The sequence below is a fragment of the Petromyzon marinus genome, chromosome 8 (genome assembly GCF_048934315.1).
Source record: "Petromyzon marinus isolate PM22_M1 ecotype Great Lakes invasive population chromosome 8, UKy_Petmar_22M1.pri1.0, whole genome shotgun sequence".
NCBI lineage: Eukaryota > Metazoa > Chordata > Hyperoartia > Petromyzontiformes > Petromyzontidae > Petromyzon > Petromyzon marinus.
The window spans coordinates 8,530,395-8,552,799 of NC_133674.1; the positions used below are offsets into that span (position 1 = coordinate 8,530,395).

At 48.3% G+C, this 22,405-nt stretch overlaps 1 protein-coding gene across 3 annotated transcripts in view; it reads left to right on the forward strand.

Moving 5' to 3' along the window:
* The first annotated feature begins 560 nt into the window (after positions 1-560).
* Positions 561-22,405, forward strand: part of LOC116940190 (ethanolamine-phosphate phospho-lyase-like) — a 53,821-nt gene continuing 31,976 nt past the window's right edge. For 2 of the 3 annotated variants that reach the window (XM_032949585.2, XM_032949583.2), the window contains exons 1-2: positions 561-1,151; positions 21,598-21,716. In XM_032949585.2, coding sequence (XP_032805476.1) covers positions 1,087-1,151; positions 21,598-21,716 — 184 coding nt within the window. In that variant the 5' untranslated portion in view covers positions 561-1,086. Of the gene's footprint in view, positions 1,152-21,364; positions 21,448-21,597; positions 21,717-22,405 lie in introns of those variants that run through there. The other variant, XM_032949586.2, reaches the window with a different exon arrangement.

The window sequence follows — 22,405 nt, forward strand, 5'->3', positions numbered from 1 at the left end:
CCGCGTCGAGTTTTGGTGGCTGCGGGCGCGTGAGCGCGCGCGACTGCGTACGGCGTGCGTAGCGTTTAGAGGAGCACGCGAGGGGGAGTGTGTGTGTGTGAATTTATCCCAGGTGGCTAAGCCCCAGTCCCCAATCATGCCCCGAGGGACCACAGTGAAAGGGGGGGGGGGGTGTCGGTAAGCAGTAACTCTCCCCAGGATACGGAAGAGGGGAGTAGTGGATCCCAGATGAGCGAGGAGACGGGGGCCAGTCTCCCCGACAATGGCTGTGGGGACGCCTTCATCCAGCAGCGGATTGACCATGGCTGATGGTGTGGCATGAATCGACATGTTGTACAATCTTGACGTGGCAAACCAGACCTTTGCCTGTTAACTTGTTACGCAGTGTTTACATTTCATTCCCATCAAATATGTACAACGATGTATTCACTTTGATACTGTTTGAATTCGCAAACATGACTGGCCCCATCTCCCCATTTCCACCTCCACTCTGACCCCTCCCACCCCCCTCCCTACCCCTTGCGTGGGTGGGGGATAAAAGAATCCCAGTGCGAGGGAACCCCGGTGGTGGTGGTGCTGGTGGGCTGACGCTGACGTTATATATACACACACACACCACTCGTCATGTGAGGTCACAGACTCGCACGCCTCCCAAGCAACTTAACGCGCTGCCTTTCCCGAGCCGCACACACGCACACAAGTCTCTCCATCACACACGCACGCGCACGCACACGCAAACACGCGCTCTGTCTCATAGACACACACACACGCACATTATATATCATACACATACTATATCTCATAAACACACTCTGACACACACACACGCACTATATATCGTACATATACGCTCACACAATATATTTCATACACACACTCTGACACGCGCGCGTACGTTAACACGACCTCACAAAAGCTGTCAGCAAACACACACACAGTCTCTCTCGCACACACACACACGTTCCTATACACACACGCACAGATACATACAATTTAGCACACAGACACACACACAGCACAGCACGCACGCACGCGCGGACGGACCACGCGGAAGGACGCACGTGTAAGAGCGCTGAGTCATTCACAATGAGCGGCTACGTTCAAGTGTACGAGAAGAGCGAGACGCTGCGCTTGAGAGAGAAGCACGTCGGGTGAGTCCACGGTGCTGCTCGCTGCCAGGGGACCCTCCGGAACGAACGTGCGCACAGGACAGGAAGGATGCTCGCTGGCACCTAGACACTTGCAGAGAAGACGTCGACACGGGGCGCCGTGTGTTCATAGATTCAAAGAGTAACGACGGCGGACTGGTCGTGTCTGAGATCAGCAGCCGCTGTGGGCTGGCAGCTAACTGTCACCCCTGCAGAAACATACCGAACACATTGTTTGAAGGTACTGCTGCGTTGGCATGTGCTGCACAAGGGTAAATAATAATAATAACTCGGACACATCGGCAATAAAATCGTAGCCTTAAGTGGAAACGTATAGGCAACGTTTCGGGCAATAGCCCTTCTTCGAAGCACATGTGTTATGATAGATGCCAGCAAGATAGATGCCTATGGGTGACAGCTGTGGTGGGTTAGCTGCCACCTATAGCAGCACATGTGCTCTGATGAAGGGCCTTTGCCCGAAACGTCATCTACGATTATTATTGCCGGCAAAAGAGCGAGTGCACCTCCGATTAGCACGGCCGGCTACGTACGGTGCGAAAGAATCTGAACATACATAGTATGTGTTTGCTTTTAAGACAGTGTTATTGACAAATGTGTTGAGTTTATAGACATTAAATATAACTATTTTACCTGTCATACGAGGCTTATTAATGTTTTTATTTTATACCTACGTGACTTTACCGAAAGAACCAAAGAGTATGGATTCCTGCAGCCACGAAAGCTTCAAATCAAGATGATTAATGTGTTTGAATCTATGTATTGTAACTGGCTAGCTTTAACCTTCTAGAATCAATGGGCTCGCTGTGACACGAAGCTCTATTGAAACTATGGACTATATCACATGCTGGCTGTCAAATAGACGGGCTGGCTGTCAAACATACGGGCTACGGGATAGCCGTCACGGGTTAGCCGTCGCCTTTCGACGCTATCTTTTAGTGTGTCAGTCGAAGCTCAGCCACACGGAGAGGCACTTGGCAATGTGAACGCGAGTGACTCTTGCGACGGCAATAGACAGCAGGCAGCCTTGACAAGCATCGATGACGATGGCAACGCACCGCAGCAATGCGATGCGATGGGAGTCGGCGGACTCACGGCGCCGGCCAAGAGGGACAACGAAGGGCGGGCAGTGGGGTTCTATAAATAGTAACGGTGTCATCACGGCGGCGCTCTCCATGCCGCAGAGGTACACGCACACACTCTGGCAGGGGCGGGCGTGCTGGGGGTCGGGGGGGGTATAGCCCCCCTTCGTGAATCTACTGCTGGATGAAAGCTTCCCGACGCCTTTCGGTCACGGGAGGAAGGGGGTGGGGTTGACCATACTTCACCGAGTTTGTTTCGTGTGAGTGGGTGAAGGTGGGGAGTGGTCACGGACCGGTTCGGTCGTGTATCACTCGCCACTGATGTTATCCCGTGGCAGGGGGGTTCAGTGCGTTCATGTACCCTAATGCGTCACGAAATCATCCTGCTACGAAGTCACGACTTGTTTTTGTTGTTGAGAATGTAGCTGTAGACACGTCAACCTCAGCACATGAAGCCCCTCGTAGCACCGGGTTAATATACGCACATACACACAGCACGTACACACAGCACGTACACACATACACACAGCACGTACACACATACACACAGCACGTACACACAGCACGTACACACATACACACAGCACGCACACACATACACACAGCACGCACACACGTACACACAGCACGTACACACATACACACAGCACGTACACACATACACACAGCACGCACACACGTACACACATACACACACGTACACACATACACACACATACACACAGCACACACACGTACACACGTACACACAGCACGTACACACATACACACATCACATACACACAGCACACGCACAAGACACACACATACACACAGCACGTACACACATACACACAGCACGTACACACATACACACACATACACACACATACACACAGCACGTACACACATACACACAGCACGCACACACAAACACACAGCACGCACACACGTACACACAGCACGTACACACATACACACAGCACGTACACACATACACACAGCACGTACACACATACACACAGCACGCACACACGTACACACAACACGTACACACATACACACAGCACGTACACACAGCACGTACACACATACACACACATACACACAGCACGCACACACATACACACATACACACAGCACGTACACACATACACACAGCACGCACACACGTACACACAACACGTACACACATACACACAGCACGTACACACAGCACGCACACACATACACACACAGCACGTACACACAGCACACGCACAAGACACACACATACACACAGCACGTACACACATACACACACATACACACATACACAACACGTACACACATACATACAGCACGTACACACAGCACATACACACAGCACATACACATACATACAGCACGTACACACAGCACATACACACAGCACGTACACACAGCACGTACACACAGCACATACACACAGCACACGCACAAGACACACATACACAGCACACATTCACACATCACGCACGCTCACAAACGCACAGCACACACACGCGCTCACAAACACACGAGTCACAAACATGCAGCACACAGTCACAAACACATTACACACAGACAAAGATCCCCCGTATAGCCTTAACAGGCTGTTGGGGCAAGTGCTGTTAGCGAGCACCTATAAAAGCCGGATCGGTACACGAGGGGGTGGGTGGCCACAACTACGCCTGGCCGCCTTTGTCTCCCCAGTGGCGATGTTTTACACACCGCACCAGGTACTCATTTGAGGCTGCGTCGACCTAGGGGAGACCCAGGACCGGTTTAGATCATCGTCACTGGGTGTTGGCCGTGATTGGCAATCGAACTCGGGACGCCGAATTCGTAGCGCAGCGTAGCGCTAACCCCCACTCTACCGCTCCCCCACAACACAGCACACACACACTTACTAACACGGTCAAGACACTCACATGTAGCACACGCACGCAAGTATCATAGCGGCCCACCACCCCCCCCCCAACTCCTCTAAGTGTGGATGCCTCCAGCCACCGCAGCGTTCCTCGCCGTTTTCTCGGTCCGCTCAGCGACCGCTTTGAAGGCAACCCACGACTGAACATGATTGAGTTCAGGGTCGCACGATTGATCTAAAGCAGCAGCACTCGGAGGGAAGCGGGGTGGGGTGGGGGTGAGGACACATAGCCGCTACAACGATCCTTTTGTCGGGGAGGCAGACCCCCGTCCCCTCGCTCATGTGGGATCCACTGCTCCCCTCTTCCGTGTCCTGGGGATGATTGCTGCTCACCGACTCCCCCCCCCACCTTCGCTGCGGCCTCTCGGAGCCTGATTCGGGCTGGCGCGTAGCCACCTGGGATAAATTCACACACACACACTCCCCCTCGCGTGCTCCTCTAAACGCTCACGCGCCCGCAGCCACCAAAACTCGACGCGGCTACCTGCCCGGCGCCGCGCACCAATCGCACGCGCGGGACCCGGGGTCGGGAGTCAGAGGGAGGGGGCGTCACTCGAACGCTCGTAGCCGATTGGAGGAGGTGCCCCGGGGCTGGTTTAAAGGGCTGTGTGAACAACCTCGCGGGTACGCCGCCCGTGCACCTCTCGCACACGCTAACCACGAGCTGCACAGCTAATCTCGCGTGCACGCCGCCCGTCTACCTCGCGTACACGTTAACTACGAGCTACGCGCAGCGGTGAGCGCATACACGCGTGTAAAATACACGCTCGTGCGCGAACACAGGATAGCACAACGAGAAGGCTCACAGCACCGTGCACTCCTCTCCACACTCGCAGGGACGACACGACAAGGTTTATTGACTACTGGCGATTTATTCTCCGTGAATAACGAAGCTAAACTACCCGTGTCAGTGTGGGCCAGCAGGGAAGGTCTTACCTATCTCCCAGTGGTCTATTACTCAATCTGTCTCGACTCTCCCTAATCACTCTCCCTAAGGATAGTCCCCTTAATCTCACCTCTCTCCTGCGTACTCTCGACTCCGAGGTGTAGGAAGCCGTGGAGAGGCGAGGCTGCACGTAGTCCTTGCTGGGAACGGGGCCTGGCTGCGCTGCGACTCGTCTCACGGACGATCCAGTGGCAGGCACGATGACTCCTCCGATCCTTGACCCCAGAACCCCAACACGACTGACTGCCCCTACCTTCCCTGCCCTTTTTATTGTCCTTACATCAAAGATAACTTGCCGCAAATCCGCTGGCCTCTCGTCCAATCAGGAGCGTCAGATTTCCTGCTCCTCTCTAATCGGTTCGGTGCTCTCTCCGACGTCCGCTTTTCACTCTTTTAACAAGCGCATTCGTCCTGCCAATCAGTGGGCCGCCCTGTTTTCCCGCCGCTCGTTACTCCGCCTCACCCTCTACCTGCCTGCTGACCAGTGTCGAGTGTGCCCCTCTATCCGCGGCGGCTGAGCAGCCCCGTCGTGACCATGCAACCACCATCCAGGTCACGGCGCCGCGGTGCGAGCGAGCCTCGGGGGAGGTCGCCCAATTCCCTGGTCGCAGGAAACCGTGAAGATTGGTCTCATGAGAGGGCTTCTGGGTGAAAACCTGTCGGCCAGGTGACCTCCCCTCGGGGCTCGATGTGGGGGGTGTGTGTGTGTGTTCATGTGGGGGCACTATGTGGGGGGTGTGTGTGTGTTCATGTGGGGGCTCTGTGTGGGGTGTGTGTGTGTTCATGTGGGGGCTCTATGTGGGTGTGTTCAAGTGGGGGCTCTATGTGTGTGTGTGTGTTCATGTGGGGGCTCTATGTGTGTGTGCGTTCATGTGGGGGCTCTATGTGGGTGTGTGTGGGTGTGTTCATGTGGGGGCTCTATGTGTGTGTGTGTTCATGTGGGGGCTCTATGTGGTGTGTGTGTTCATGTGGGGGCTCTATGTGTGTGTGTGTTCATGTGGGGCTCTACGTGGGTGTGGGTGTGTTCATGTGGGGGCTCTGTGTGTGTGTGTTCATGTGGGGGCTCTATGTGTGTGTGTTCATGTGGGGGCTCTATGAGGGGGGGGGGGGTGTTCATGTGGGGGCTCTATGTGTGTGTGTTAATATGGGGCCTCTATGTGTGTGTGTGTTCATGTGGGGGCTCTACGCGTGTGTGTTCATGTGGGGGCTCTATGTGGGTGTGTGTGTTCATGTAGGGGCTCTATGTGTGTTCATGTAGGGGCTCTATGTGGGTGTGTGTGTGTTCTTGTGGGGGCTTTATGTGTGTGTGTGTGTTCATGTGGGGGCTCTATGTTGGGGTGTGTGTGTTCATGTGGGGGCTCTACGTGGGTGTGTGTGTGTTCATGTGGGGGCTCTATGTGTGTGTGTTCATGTAGGGGCTCTATGTGTGTGTATGTTTATGTGGGGGCTCTATGTGTGTGTGTTCATGTGGGGGCTCTGTGTGTGTGTGTTCATGTGGGGGGCTCTATGTGTGTGTGTGTGTTCATGTGGGGGCTCTATGTGGGGGGGGTGTGTGTGTGTTCATGTGGGGGCTCTATGTGTGTGTGTTCATGTGGGGGCTCTATGTGTGTGTGTTCATGTGGGGTGTGTGTGTGTGTTCATGTGGGGGCTCTATGTGTGTGTGTTCATGTGGGGGCTCTATGTGTGTGTGTTCATGTGGGGGCTCTATGTGTGTGTGTTCATGTGGGGGCTCTATGTGTGTGTGTTCATGTGGGGGCTCTATGTGTGTGTGTTCATGTGGGGGCTCTATGTGTGTGTGTTCATGTGGGGGCTCTACGTGGGTGTGTGTGTGTGTTCATGTGGGGGCTCAATGTGGGTGTGTGTGTGTGTTCATGTGAGGGCTCTATGTGGAGTGTTCATGTGGGGGCTCTATGTGTGTGTGTTCATGTGGGGGCTCTATGTGTGTGTGTGTTCATGTGGGGGGCTCTATGTGTGTGTGTGTTCATGTGGGGGCTCTATGTGTGTGTGTGTTCATGTGGGGGCTCTGTGTGTGTGTGTTCATGTGGGGGCTCTACGTGGGTGTGTGTGTGTTCATGTGAGGGCTCTATGTGGAGTGTTCATGTGGGGGCTCTATGCGGAGTGTGTGTGTGTTCATGCGGGGCTCTATGTGGAGTGTTCATGTGGAGGCTCTGTGTGTGTGTTCATGTGGGGGCTCTGTGTGTGTTCATGTGGGGGCTCTATGTGGGTGTGTGTGTTCATGTGGGGGCTCTATGTGTGTGTTCATGTGGGGGCTCTGTGTGTGTGTTCATGTGGGGGGCTCTATGTGGGTGTGTGTGTGTTCATGTGGGGGCTCTGTGTGTGTGTGTTCATGTGGGGACTCTATGTGTGTGTTCATGTGGGGGCTCTGTGTGTATATTCATGTGGGGGGTGGTGGGGGAAGCGCCGCGACGGAAGCCGGGCTGCTTCGTTGCTGCAGCGCCCCGGCCGCCGGCACGGCTCCGACGGAGCGGCTTCGTTGCTGTGGCACCACGCTTTGCTCCGCATCGCGACCTCAAAAGTGTTCTTATTGAGTTCCCCTTCCTCGGACGTCTATCGCTCATCTCGCACCTTAATTTGTGACAGATCCTCAGAAGTGCGAGATCCTTGATTCAAGGCGAAGGTGAATGATACCCGGGAGGGGTGGGTGGGTGGGTTTGTGGCGCAGTGGTAAACACACTGCACTCAGCGCCCATTCATCTCTTCACCAACCCACACTGGCCAGCGTGATGATGTATGGTCAGACAAAACCAAAATGGCCGAACGATCTTGGGGGAGGCCTTCCTCCAGTGATGAATACATGAAGGGCGAACTGATCGATACATTTTCTCTGATTATCCTACCCACTGGGCTGTGATCCAGTGGGTAGGATATGCATGGTGTGTTAACCAATTAAGGACCCTGGCAATGACGTGCAGATCTTTTTTGATAAGATAAAAATGCTCAATACCAAACTGAATATTGCACAATAGGAGGGTGATTGTGAATTCACTTTCATGTCCGTATGAGGTAATTTATTGATTCCATAAATTTGTACTTTTAAAACTACTGTATAAACAATTACCTTCAAAATTACACCTACATAGGTATCATATGATGGGGGAGCGGCACGGTGGTTAGCACATTGCACTATGAAAAAGGCAACCTGAGTTAGATTCCTGGCAATGGCTAACATCAACGTGGGAGTGATATATTAAAGGTGGTGAAACAGAACCCGACGCGGAATGGGGAATCCCGTCATTCCATCAGCAGAATGGCAATAGTTTGTAGTTATATATTATGCATTGCTCGGGTTATTTTGGCATTTTGCCCGTTTGTTAAAACTGTGGCAGGTGCAGTGGAGTCATTGTTGGCCTGCCGCTCTTTAACGAGCACCCGGGGCCTCCCATAGCCGTTGTTCATCCAGAGCCAGTGCTGAAAATTCAACACGATGGGAACCAAATAATAATAACAAAAAACATCTACAATGCGTCAAAAAAACAATAACAACCCTAAATGGGGAAAAATATATATATGAGGAGATGTGCCGGGCATCGGTCCTTGACGAATGCATGTGTGCTTGTGCATCACAGCCAACGTCGTATCACGATTGTTTTGTGTGGCAGAGATCAGTTGCTTCAGAGTAAACCCACTGTTTATTCCCACCAAGGGCTGCTTTTGCCACAGAAATGTAGAATTTCCCCCCACTGGCTCAGGACTGTCAGCAGAGCAAGATTATATTTGAGGTGGCTCTCACTGGGCAGTACTAACTTTACTGACCCTGTGTGGATGATGAGCCTGAGTTGACCATGGTTGACATTTCGATGATTGGGAGCCCTACTGTTCCACCAGTTTCGATTTAAAGCTTTCGTGACTGCAATGATTCATCTTCTTTGGTTCTTTCGGTAAAGTCACGTAGAATGATAATAAAATAATAAATTGATAAAATTAAATAACACAATAATATTCTCACGACGTTTCGGCCACAACACAAGGCCGCTTGTGTTGTGGCCGAAACGTCGTGAGAATATTATTATGTTATTTTATTTTATCAATGTATTATTTTATTCTCATTCTACGTGACTTTACCGAAAGAACCAAAGAAGATGTTCCACCAGTTGACAGAGTAAATAAAAAACAACCCCAGCCGTTATCCGTTCTGCTAATCCAGCTGATAGGAGACATCAGATGACCTTTATGACCAGGTGAGAGTCCATTAAGACCGGACATCAATAAGCGCATCACAACAAGAAAGAAATTCCAATGTATGAGAACAAATATGTAATGTAGATAACAACCAATGAAAAACATCAACCACAAGAAGTCATCTAAGCGATGAGAGCTAAATATGACATTTGTTTTCATACAATATAAATGTATGTATGTTGAACTTCTTTCGCACCGTACGTAGCCAACTGTGAGTTGTCAATCTAGATTTAAAAGTGCATAGCTTTGTGGCTTCCTAATATGGGAAGGAAGAACGTTCCAGACGGCTGCAGAAGTGCATCTGAAAGCGAGCGATGCAGTGACCATCTTTGTTCGATGGTTAGCCAAAAAGCCGCTGCGAGGATGACCGGAGTGATGGTTTCTGCTCCCTGACGAGATCAGCGAGGTATTGTGGTTCATTTGTGGCAAGTACTTTGTGTATAATGAATGCGACCTTCTAATGTATTCGTTCAGCAACTGGAAGCCAATGCAGCTCAGCGAGAACTGGACGTGGCATAATTAATGTGGGATGGAGCGGTGGTGGCGCCGAGGTTAGCGCACTGCGTTCCAAACCCAGCGACATTGCTTAAACTGTGTCCCCAGCCACGCCCAGCATCAATGGTGAGTGATATCTGAACGGGTCATTGTCATCCCCCCCCCCCCGACCACCATCAACTCGCTCTCACAGGCGCGGTGAAGTATGGTCAAACAACCAACCATGACCCTCCGACAAGGAGTTGAAGAAGCCTTCATCCAGCAGTGGACTGACAAAGGGGCACACCTCAATTGTGCCGATGGTCTCGGCGTGGACCATTATTTGCCTGCAAGGCACGAGCCGAAACAGTTTTGGCACGGACCTTGCAACATCCATAAACCGGGTAGTGACGATAAACAGGATAGCGAACATGCATGTCTCACAATCTTTGTTGCGCTTCGCTTCGTTTCTCTCAATGCGTCACCAAAAGAACAACAGCGGCCGTCTTCCGATGATGAATGTGTCAAGAAATATTTCTCCCGGGCCTCAAACCACCCAACCACCTGCACTCTGTCCCCCGCCAACCCCCCCCCCCCCCCCCACCACCTTTCCCGCACGTCCACTTGGCTGTTTGTTAGGGTCGAGAAGACTAATGTTTTCCAGAGCTCAGCCCCGCTCAGCTATGGGTGAACAAAAAATATAACATAACCAAGCCCTGCTATCATCGATTTTAAATAATTTATAAAGATACAGTGTACAGTCACGTATGTAGAAATACAATACAATTTTATTATATTACATACGTGACTTTACCGAAAAAAAATAATGAGTAATTTTATGCAGTGACGAAAGCTTTAATACTTTATTATACAGTGTACACTTTATCCAACGGATAATATTAGTTGAAGGTTAGGTTGCTTTCGTATTGGTTTGTGGTTATGTGGGCATTTCTCTTTCTGCAAATGATAAGGTAGAAGTGGTCAATAGGTGGGGCATGTTGAAGTCAAATAGGAAAGCAATTATCTGCTTAAAACCGGTTTCCCTCGCTTTGTGCAGTAGATGTGTTCCAAAAAAAGGGAGCACAAAACAAAACCACGCGAGAGAGTACACACACGCAGTGTTGTCCCACATACGCATATGAGTGAATTCAAATCGCATGGAGTGAATTTTGGGAGGAAATAGGTTAACCCCACAACATTATACACGAAATCGCCCAAACCAAACCTGCATCGAGCGAGGAAAACTTGAAGTTAAATACATCTATCAAAAAATCACTATCATTCCCCTCCAACAACGTATATGCATTTGCGCTTTCTTGTAGTCACTGGGCATGTAGTGCTGGAAAGCAATAAGTAACATCCTTTAAACGTCAACAACAACAGCTTTCGCACCGTACAAATAAGGAGACACAGCGTGTTGGGCACAGTGGTTGATGAGTTTGATTGGCTGCCTCCCAACAAATGCAAAGTCCACATTATTTAATTATCCCGCTAATGTTCTCCCCTAATTCCGAGAAAGTATTTGTTCTTAATTTCTGAGAGAGTTTTGGTTTATCACTAATCATCCCATCAACTCGAACCCTTAAGGTTTAGCATAAGAGCTCGAGGTATAAAGAGCAAATCTAAGACACGTTCATGGGATAGGGAATTCAAGGACAAAGTGGCACAATTTGTTCCACAGATACAATCGACGGTAGCCTGCTTCGTGCAGTACAGGTTTGAATGTCCCATGCGTTTGTTGCTCTGTATCTGTGGTCACTGTCTGGTGATGTCACAGTAGCCAAGGATGTGCTTTATCACGCATTTAAAGAGTTATCAGTGAGTACTGCACGTTATCAGATCAATCACCACCTGCCTGAGAGGTGAGAAACCACTCTTGAGTGGTTTGTTCAGAGCTTAAACAAAAAATAATTATTTCTAATCTTTACAATTTTGTTTTATGTTTGTCAGTCCACGTCATAATTTGACGTCAATGTTCACACAACTCATCGGCCGCATCGGAATCCATCCTATCAGCAGCATTGATTCAATAAAAGGCAAACTCTGGAACGGTTTCGACACGTGGCATCTCATCGGCAGAGTCAGGCTGGCTTAAACCACTGAAAGGGAACTCTCCAATGTTTGCAGGCAAGGGCCCTCTCTGTCAGAGGTGGTTCTAGCTCGACATGTCGGAATGCCTCATTCACTTATTGCTCTGTATCGGTTGCCGTCCAGTGATGCAAACGTTTTCGTGGCTGTGCTTAAATTCAAACGAGCCGCTGTTATGCGTTGAAATTGTGCTAAGCTATCACTGCGCACTATCAACCAAAGCACCACATATCATGGGCGGGGAACCACTCTTGAGTTAAATGGGCGGCACGATTGGGGGAGGTGGCGGAGGGGGGCTGACTCCTGCCCGTTGCTTTTCTGCTGTTGATAAGGGGCACAAACACCAAGTCACGATGCCCTCGTAGTATCCTGGCAGCGCTGTTTTGTCACAGCGAAGGAGAGGTTAACGCTGAACAAACAATTCACCTGGGACTCTTAACCCAGCTGGGGGTGGGGTGGGGCTAATGACCCTGCACTCCAAGCTATTAACTGAGTCCAGCACGCAAGTGCTGCAGGGTGGGGGGGGGGGGGCGTTGTGCCCAGCTGGCTCGAGTTTCAAGCCTCATCTCTGCCGGCAGATACATTTACTGCTACGGCCCCAAATTTCAACATCTAAAAATTTGCCAGCTATTTTTTTCTTCGACAAAAAAATATGTCGATGATGATGACGACACCTTTCGCGAAAAAAATCGTGCAGACCACTTTGGCCCATGAAATATGATATCAATGAGATTTTACACCATAGAATTATTCTACTGTGCTATACTTTGAGATCTATGCTCTCCGCCTTCATAAACCTATACTGACCCACGTGGGTAAAATATGATTTTTAAATGAAAACACACACGGAATCGAGAGGTCCCTCTCCCAGCAGTAGAGTTGCAAAATAACAATCAATGTGTGTGTATTCTATTAGAAGAGAAAACAGGTTGTCTTCATTATTGCTTCCCAGTCTTTTGATTACCCACATTATATCATAACAACGTGGTATTGTTTGGTTAAGAGAAGTGTGGCTGATCCCACGGCATCATCATGTGACACACGCACAGAACACCAGTGAACGTGCATACACTTGCCCGATGTACACGAACCAAGCCCACTCGACGCTCGCAAATCACACTTTGCTCACCGAACATTCCACCTCCACCCCCAGGGCCGGGACGAGTGGGGTGCTGGGGTGGGCCCTGGATCACTAAATGTCCAAATGTCCCTTTGGCCCAACCCAAATTCACACTCCTTAGCATGGTAACCACTGTTATGATGGCCCCCCACACCGCAGATAAATCCTCTGCACCTCCGATTAGCACGGATGGCTACGTATGGTGCGAAAAAAGTTAAACGAACATAGCACTCCTCCCCCCCGGAATTGGAGAAGGGCTGGATTCCGGCATGGCACAAGCCCATATATGATTGTATTACTTTATTTATTTCTCTCGTATGGCCATGACCCTTTTACATCAGTTACAATGCAATACAATTTGGATTTATACGGCGTATAAATACGATTGCATATGAGGATAATGTATGGAAACTGGGCTTACTTAATTTATGGATTGAACGAGGCAGTCAGATGGAGGGACATGGGCATGTCCTGAGCCTGGACTTGAAATGGGATAGGGAGTCAACAGTACAGGTGCCTGGGGTAAGGTAGTTTTCAGAATATGGTGCCAGCAGATGTTTTAATCGAAGACATACAGATGTTTAAACTCACCAGAGGGATGACGTTTTTTTGTAATGTTCACAGCAGTATTGTCCATCGTCAAGCTCTCCAATGTGTTAGGGTTTACCACGTATTGTTCGGCATGATGTTCGACATTTTGTTCCACGTGCTAGGAGCTTCATCAGGGACTGTTTCAAGTTCCAATGCAGCATCTGGAGCGGAACGTCAGTCATAATTTCGAAGAATTTGCAGTACAACTCGATAACACATCATCAGAGAGCTGTACAGTACAACCGTAAAAATCTCTGCAGTCATATGATGCCGATTTTCACTTCTCATCTTGATAAAAGTGAGGAGTCATTCTACTTGTGTCTGCCGTTACGAATAAAGCACTCTCGTGGAATTGCCTGTTTATGTTGTGCCGGACACGTTATGGATCTGTGTGCCTTGGACTTCAGTTCTGTGGCTGCTGCTCACAGACGAATTCTTCGCGTTGGGGTCGCTGCGTCGAGTACCACGTCCAAGCCATCGCGCAACCACCTTAGTGTTGGACTCAAACAAAAAATCGCGGCGCTAAGCTATTTCAGTAGCAGAGTTGGTCTTGGGGGTCTCAAACTATGTTCCTTTCCACATTATGGAGCCACAATCACTCTGAGATAGTGGGTTCAAAATCCATTCTCTGATAACTGCTAACAAAGACTTTCGACTCGTTTGGCAAAGCCTAGCTCAGGTGGGCTTGTTTGGCAACCAGGCAGAAAATAGCCCAATGACCGTGCAGGTTTTTTCACAGTTGTGCTGCATAGGTCTGAAATAAATTAGGAATTCAGCTCCTCAAGAATCTCCCAGCATGTAGAACAATATGTCAGACATTGGTGCAACCCAATTACACATTTGGACAACTAAGTTAACCTTATTGGCACGGCTGAAAGAGCGGTCAGTCGGCCATGCAATATAGGCCTTTAAGAGCTTGTGATGCTACTTTTGGGTCATTCCATACCTTGGTGAATAAATGCTATGATAGAAACTACCTTATATTTCACTTTAAGTGGAGAAGTAAAGCTGACAGCAGGATATGGATATAACTGATACAAAAAAAGGCAAACGTGTCAAACAATGAAAGTAAAAATACAGTTCTACACTATACTATTTTTTGGGTCTTTCAGTCAAGTCACGTACTGTAGATAGAACAATAAAATTATAAAAAATGAAAATAAAGTGAATAAAAAAGAATTATAAATATCACGACGTTTCGATCGCAACACAAGCAATCGTCATAAGGTGAAAAAAGAGGGGGAAAAGCTGCTGAAGCAGGCTGTTTTAAAGGTTTGAAATGGGTGTAGCCCAAGGGTCATAAACGAAGTGGACGGGGCTAGTGATGGTAAAGAGAGAGATTAGCATGTCAATGTAAGAGATTAGCATAGGGATCACATCCTTCACAGATGGGAACAGATCACGAATTTAATGTACTGTGCTAAGTCGAACCAGGATTTTGTGTTTGCTCAAGAAATATTTTTGATGACCCTTGCTTTGTATGGCAAGGTGATGGTTTTTATTGAGTCCTCAGATGGTTCTTTCCCAGCAGTTGGGGTGATAGCTTTACGGATTGTGTAGTCTGAATATCCATTCATCTTGAGGGCTTTGTGCACGTGTTTCAGTTCACTGGCTAGGTGATGGTAGTCGGAGATGCATCGAGCTTTATGGTGTAGAGTTTTGATGAGGAAATTCTTCTGGGATGGATGGTGGTGGGAGTCAGGTTTTAGGTAGGCATACGTATGGGTGGCTTTCCTGTAGACAGTGTCCCATTGAGCCATCTGGTCTCCTTTCGATTAAAACATCCAAGAATGGTAATTGGCCATCCTTTTCCACCTCCATGGTGAATTTGATGGCTGGGTGTATGGAATGTATGTGGTTGAGAAATTGGTTCAGAGCTGGTAGAGTGAGCGATCGGTATTACCTTGTGAGTGACTCGATCAGATGAGCCTTCTTGTCTCGAGACTTCTTAGCGCTCAAATTTCTTGAAGAGATGCCGTGACACTAAGCTAATACCAATCGCCTTTACACTGACATCTGCTGCTGTCACTTCTCCTAATGCTAAACGGATCTTGTTCAGGGGCGGCCTAGCTCTGATCGCAGAGAAAATAAGATTGCTCCGGTTTGAACTAGACAATTTAGACAAGACTCTCTTGAAATCACACTTAACATTGATGTCTACATCTGATTGGGAACATGTAGACAACATGGCAGCCTTTCAGCCGCCTCAATATCAGCTAAATGCAAAGATAACCTGATTTCCAAGTTCAACCTCCTTTCCAAGAAGAAGTCAGATCCACACATTAAAAACTTAGACGTTGACAAGATTGTTATCAATAAGAGAAACAGTCCAATTTCCGACAGCCTAAAATCGGTTCTAGCTAAAGGGTTTAATTTCGCAGTCACCCCTAAACACATCCCAGTTGATGATATCATTGCCAAGGTCGACGTAGCCCTTAAGGGTTTGGGACAAATTCCTGCAGACGTAGCAAGATCGGAAATCGCAGCAATCCTCAAAAACGCTAAGACATCTATTAGCAACATCAGTAAGGATGAGCGCTTTGAGCTTTCTCACTTAAAAAGAGAGATGACATCGTCATCCTCCCAGTCGACAAGGGCAGTGCCACTGTCATCATGGACAAAACCACATACAATAGCAAATTCAGGACCTACTTAATGATGGTAGCTATACCAAAATCAATAGAGATCCCACCAACCGCCTGGTTACGAAAAGCAACAATATCATCACTGGTGCGACATCTTTTATCGAACCAACCAAGCGGGTTTCCTTAAAACCCTCTCCTGCTAGACCACCCAGATTGTATGGCTTACCAAAAATCCATAAAGAAGGTACACCACTTTATCCTATCGTCTCCACCATTGACTCACCGACCTACAAGCTGGCCCGATTTATGTCTGAGACCTTACAGCCATTCACTGGAAATACCACCTCAGCTGTACTTAACTCAGCTCACTTGGTATCGATAATTAAGGATATCACACTATCTCCAGGTGATTTGCTCGTTAGTTTCAATGTAGTATCTTTGTTTACCAAAGTTCATGTGCCTGACACCATTGCAATCATTGAAGTGTTGGTCCAACAAGGACTGAATGCTGATGTACCGGCCCTGGTTAGACACTGCCTCACCAACACTTACTTCACCTGGAATGGAACATTCTACAAACAAGTTGAAGCTACCCCAATGGATTCTCCCTTATCTTCAGTTGTAGCCAATGTTTTCATGGAAAAATAATTTAGACAGATTCCATTCAGGCATCCACTCTACGTCCGTCCTTGTGGAAGAGGTATGTAGATGACACGTTCGTCATCTGGCCACATGGCCTACCAACTCTGAAACAATTCCTCAACCACATCAATTCCATACACCCAACCATCAAATTCTCCATGGAGGTGGAAAAGGATGGCAAGTTACCATTATTGTTTGTTTTAATCGAAAAGAGACCAGATGACTCAATGGGACGCTGTCGACAGGAAAGCCACTCATACAGATGCCTACCTAAAACCTGGCACTCATCACCATCCATCCCAGAAGAATTCCCTTATAAAAACTCTACACCATAGAGCTCGTTGTATTTCCGACCATCACCACCTAACCAGTGAACGGAAACACGTACACCAAGCCCTCAAAATGAATTTATATTCAGACTACACAATCTGTAAAACTATCACCCCAACCATTGGGAAAGAACCATTTGAGGACCCAATAAAAACCATCACCTTGCCATACATAGCAGAGGTCACCAATAAGATTTCCCAAATCATGAGCAAACACAAGATCCAGGTTCGATTTAACACAGTACATAAAATTCGTGATCTTATCCCATCTGTGAAGGATGTGATCCCTGACATGCAATACCCCAGCGTCTACAAACTAAGCTGTGTCTGCGGCAGTAGTTACACTGGGGAAACTAAGCAACATTTCTCAGACCGTGTTCATGAACATAAGGCAGATCTGAAACACAGTAGGACCAATACCTCAGCCGTGTCTGATCATTGTTTTAATGCGGTGGGCTCACAAGAAATTGATTTCTCCAAGATGAAGGTACTCTGGAAACCCACTGGCTATCAACAAAGATTCGTTCATGAAGCCATCCAGATATATAGACACAGACACAATTTCAACCGAGAAGATTGGTACAAACTGAGCAATCATTGCAAGGACGTTATTAACCAGTTTAAGTCATAACTGGCTGTGATGTTTCCATCCTACCTTCCGATGTTAGCAGTTATTTTCGACTCTCTGATTTTACATTAACAGGTTCACACTAAAAAAGCCGCCGTTTACATTGACATGCTAATCTCTCTCTCTTTAACATCACTAGCCCCGCCCACTTCGTTTACACAGCAGCCGTTTACATTGACATGCTAATCTCTTACACTGACAGGCTAATCTCTCTCACTTTAACATCACTAGCCCCGCCCACTTCGTTTATGACCCTTGGGCTACACCCATTTCAAACCTTTAAAACAGCCTGCCTCAGCAGCTTTTCCCCCTTTTTTCACCTGATGACGATTGCTTGTGTTGCGATCGAAACATCGTGATATTTTTATTATTTTGTATTCACTTTATTTTCATTTTTTATTATTATTGTATTGTTCTATCTGCGCGACTTTACCGATAGACCCAAATAATATGAATTCCTGCAGTCACGAAAGCTTTAGGTCAAGGTTTCTAGACTATACTTAGTCTGCCTGGCAGACTAATTTTGAACTGCCCTCGTGGCCTTCGCTTGAATGACACGCAGAGTCACTTTCACTTTCTTCGGAGCAGCTCGCTGAGAAGGTGGCCCAAGCAATGTATGTTTAGAATTATCAACTCTCACGTGAAATGGCAATGTTGTTCAGCCGCAGAATAAAACATTCATATCAAACTTAATGGTCCGTTCTGGCATTCGCTTAGAAGGACAGACCAAGAATAACTCACTCCACTCATCACAGTCACGTGGCTCTCACTTGAGCCGCCAGTGCAGCTGCACCAAGGCCCATGGGATGGAAGGGCTCACGCCCGAAGCTTCGAAGAGAAAGGGACCTCATTTAATTAATTGCACCAGGGCCCATGGCAATGACACTGCACTACTACCTCATCATCACTACGTGAAGTCGTGGAGGAGGTACGCTACCCAAAACGTTTTCCGAATTGCGTGCAGATTTTTTTGTTATGCAGCGAGACAGAAAGAATAATACATGGATGTGAGAACATACGCAGGTTGAAAGTTATATTTTCGACCGTTAAGAAAAAGAGGGCTCGTGGGATGATGGCGGGTAGGCAAGACTAACGCACCCAAGAGGATGTCCACTGTGGAGATGGATCAGCTCGTGTGGAGGTGCTGGGCAGTTTGTTGCCTATCGCTGGACCGTGAGAGATGGTGAGATTTTGTGGGAGATCTTCATCTCGCGGTGTATAGACCTTGGCTGATGATAATTGCGTGACGAGGTCTTCATCCAGCAGTCGATATACAATAGCTAATGATGATGAAGTGTAGAGACTTTCATACAGCAGTGAAAAGATCAGAGTTCACAATGATGACCATTATCATCATCATGAATGCGATGTTGATGATCGTGGCCGGTTGTATATTTGGCAGTCTTTGTCACAGACGTTCTGACATGATAATGCTGGCCTGGCTCAACAGGTCTCCATCCAGCAGTGCATCGTTCATGGCTGATGACGACTTAGGTAGGCCTTCATCAAGCAGCGGATGAGAACATAGCTGCTGATCACGATGATGAATGCGGTGTTAATGAACGTGGTGGAGAGGGTACATGTATACATACATAATTTTTCGGGGGTGAATCCTGACCAAATCAAACTGGTGCTTGGAGCATCAATGTAAAAATTACCCGAACAAACAAAAACGCGCGGCGGCGTATCTATCGTTCACGTGGCGGCGGGGGGGGGGGAGGCGGCGTCGTCGTCGGGGGGGGGGGGGGGGGAGAGGAGGAGGCGGTGGCTCGGATTGCGCGTGGCGCGCGGTCTCGCTCAGCCATGCACACGTTTGGCCGGGTCACGTTCGCTCTGCCAAGTCCGAGAGGCCGTTGCCTCTGACAGTTTTGCCCACGCTTGCCGATTGGCTCTGACCGTGGGCGTGATGCCGAGGTTGCACTCACTCTGTTTCAACTGTGATAGGTGGCTTGAAGTTCACGATTGTGGGATCCTTATCCTGCACGTGTATGGCTTGCGGGGTAACTGTATCACCAGCACCCCCACCACCACCCAGCTTTCACACAATGACTTGACCGTTATCTTAAACGAGCAAGACACGAGCCGTCCCACAGCCGGTGTCAATTTCGTGAACTGAAATCAAACGTCGTGAGAATATTATTGAGTTATTTTATTTCATCAATTTATAATTTTATTCTCATTCTACGTGACTTTACCGAAAGAACCAAAGAAGATGAAATCAAGTGATAGAAGTATTTGTCAACAAAGTGTTTTTTTTTTCACGTTCGGAAACGATGACGGCGAGTGGACGGAAATAAATCGACGTTATTACGACCACGACTACTGCCCAACCACAGACCACAGTGCGGACTGACTGCGAGGAGGCCAAATTAACTAAGTCTGAATGAAGACGCAGACCAAGATTAATGCGTAACATTATTAGATGCTGCTAGTGCAGTGAGAGAGAATAAACATGGTCATTGAATATATGTATTTATGTTGGCTGACTGAATGTTAATGCGGAGAGAGAAAATGTGCGTGCTCCTCACACCAACTTATATAAGAACTCGGAGAGTTTGACGAAACATTTGACAGCTGTAGTTGACTAAACTGAGAGAATGACTCCTTGAATTCACCGGCCTAAAACTTGACTCAAATTCCACAGATTGTTGTCCACCTGATTTAGGACTCTTTAAAAACATGTCAAAAAAATCTGACCAAATTAACGCTGCTCAGGGCTAATTCGAGATATTGTACACAGGACGTAATTTCTCAATAATTGCCTCGGTCGCTTGGTAGACTCGAGTAGCCGTGGTCTTTGTAAGAAGGATACTGGATATTGCGTGGCCGGTTGTGGAAATATTTGTTCACAGTCGCCGACCCGGACAGACCGATCATGCCATCACATACACGATTTGAAATCCCGTTGTCATTTTGTTAGTACTGCAGATTTTTTTCATATATATAAATGTAAAAATATTTAGATTTCTTTTTTGTTCTGTCAGCGTTGTTTTAGGGTCCTGAATTATACTAATCGACACAATATCCCAACAAGCTGGCAAGCACAAGAGTGGTAACCACCGTTCAACACAGCACTCGGATCAACCGAGAAGCAACTCGCTAAACCCTAACTAAATCTATCAAGATGTTCAACATTTTCTGCATTCATAATCACCTTGGTCATCAGCCGGGGTTAATCCGCTGATGAGTCTGCATTTGACATTTAATTACATTTTAACAGCACCAAATCCCACACCGCAGCAACTCATTTGCAAAAGTTTAATCATTACATAACATATTAACTCTACGTGTGTCTGTGTGGCTTTGGAAATTGAACTCCACAGCCTGGAGCTGCAAATGTTGGGGCACCGAATGTCATTGTTTATTTGGAATCGATTACAGTATTTCCAAGAAAGAGAGTGATAAAAATGATAGCCTCTGTTGATTCTTGAGACGTGTAAACCGTGTGTGTGCGCGTGCGTGTGGTGCGGAGAGAGAGGTGTGGACTGTGTGGAGCAGTGGGGGACTGTGGGTGATATTGGGGAGAGGGGGTGGTGGTGGCGGTGAAGGGGCTGTGAGTGGTAGTGGGAGCCTTTTGGCTGTGTGGAGCAGTCGTGTTTGTGGAGGGGAGGGGTGGTTTGGAGCTGTGATGAGTGCTGGGTGCTCTGGATAGCCGCAGGGGTTGCAGGTAGCAATCGGTTCTGCGAGGTATGTGAGCAGGAGCCCCAGGGTCTTTAATTTGACCTTTTGGCAATGCAGAGCGCGCGTGCGTGATTGCGGTTGAACGTCGTAGCTTCAGGCATTTCTTTCGCTAACCGCTGGGACTTTCGCCGCGCCCGCTCTCCGCGTGTCGAGCAGGCCGTCGTGCAAGCTGTTCTTCTCGTCGGACCCCCTGAAGATCGTGCGGGCTCAGGGCCAGTACATGTACAATGAGAAGGACGAGCGCTACCTCGACTGTATCAACAACGTGGCGCACGGTGAGGCTACACCACCGCCGCTCGCTCTGCAGCGGTTCGGGTTTGCTGCCTGCGCCGGGGGCCCGAGAACAGAACGACCGACGGATTTCTAGAAATGTCGTGAGATCGGAGCTGTCGTAAGGGAAATTAAAACAATGAAAGCATCCGAGAGTCAGGTGAGAAACTCGGTCCTGGGGCACTTCCCTTCACCAACCCCGCAGCGAGGAGCATGGATAAGTGTGGTGGGGGGGAAGAAAAAAAACACGATTACTGAGAGGCACGAGGAAGTGGATTGACAGAGGGCTCCACGTTGCTATTCAGCAGAAGTTTTCAGACAAGGCCTCCTGTCTCACAGCACGCTACTGAAATCGGTTTAAGTCACTGACCTTACAAGACCTGATGGTGGCATCCACGATTGTAAAGAACAGGTTGAGGCAGGAATTGAAGTGGGGCGTGAGAGTTTCGCTCACTGCAGCATTGTAAAGCCTGCAAGCAGTCACACTTTCCCATCATCTGCAGCGGAGCTTCTTAAAATGTTTGATGGTCATCATGCCGAGCCTCCCCCGATTGCTCACAGAGACTCTGGTAGTGTTCCATCTTCCCTAAAACACCACCGTTAACAACCGACCTCTCCGTTTCTCATTAAACACACGTCTGAGCGCTCGTGAGAAGTGCAGTCATTAATCATGCGAAAACAACGAGAGTTTAGA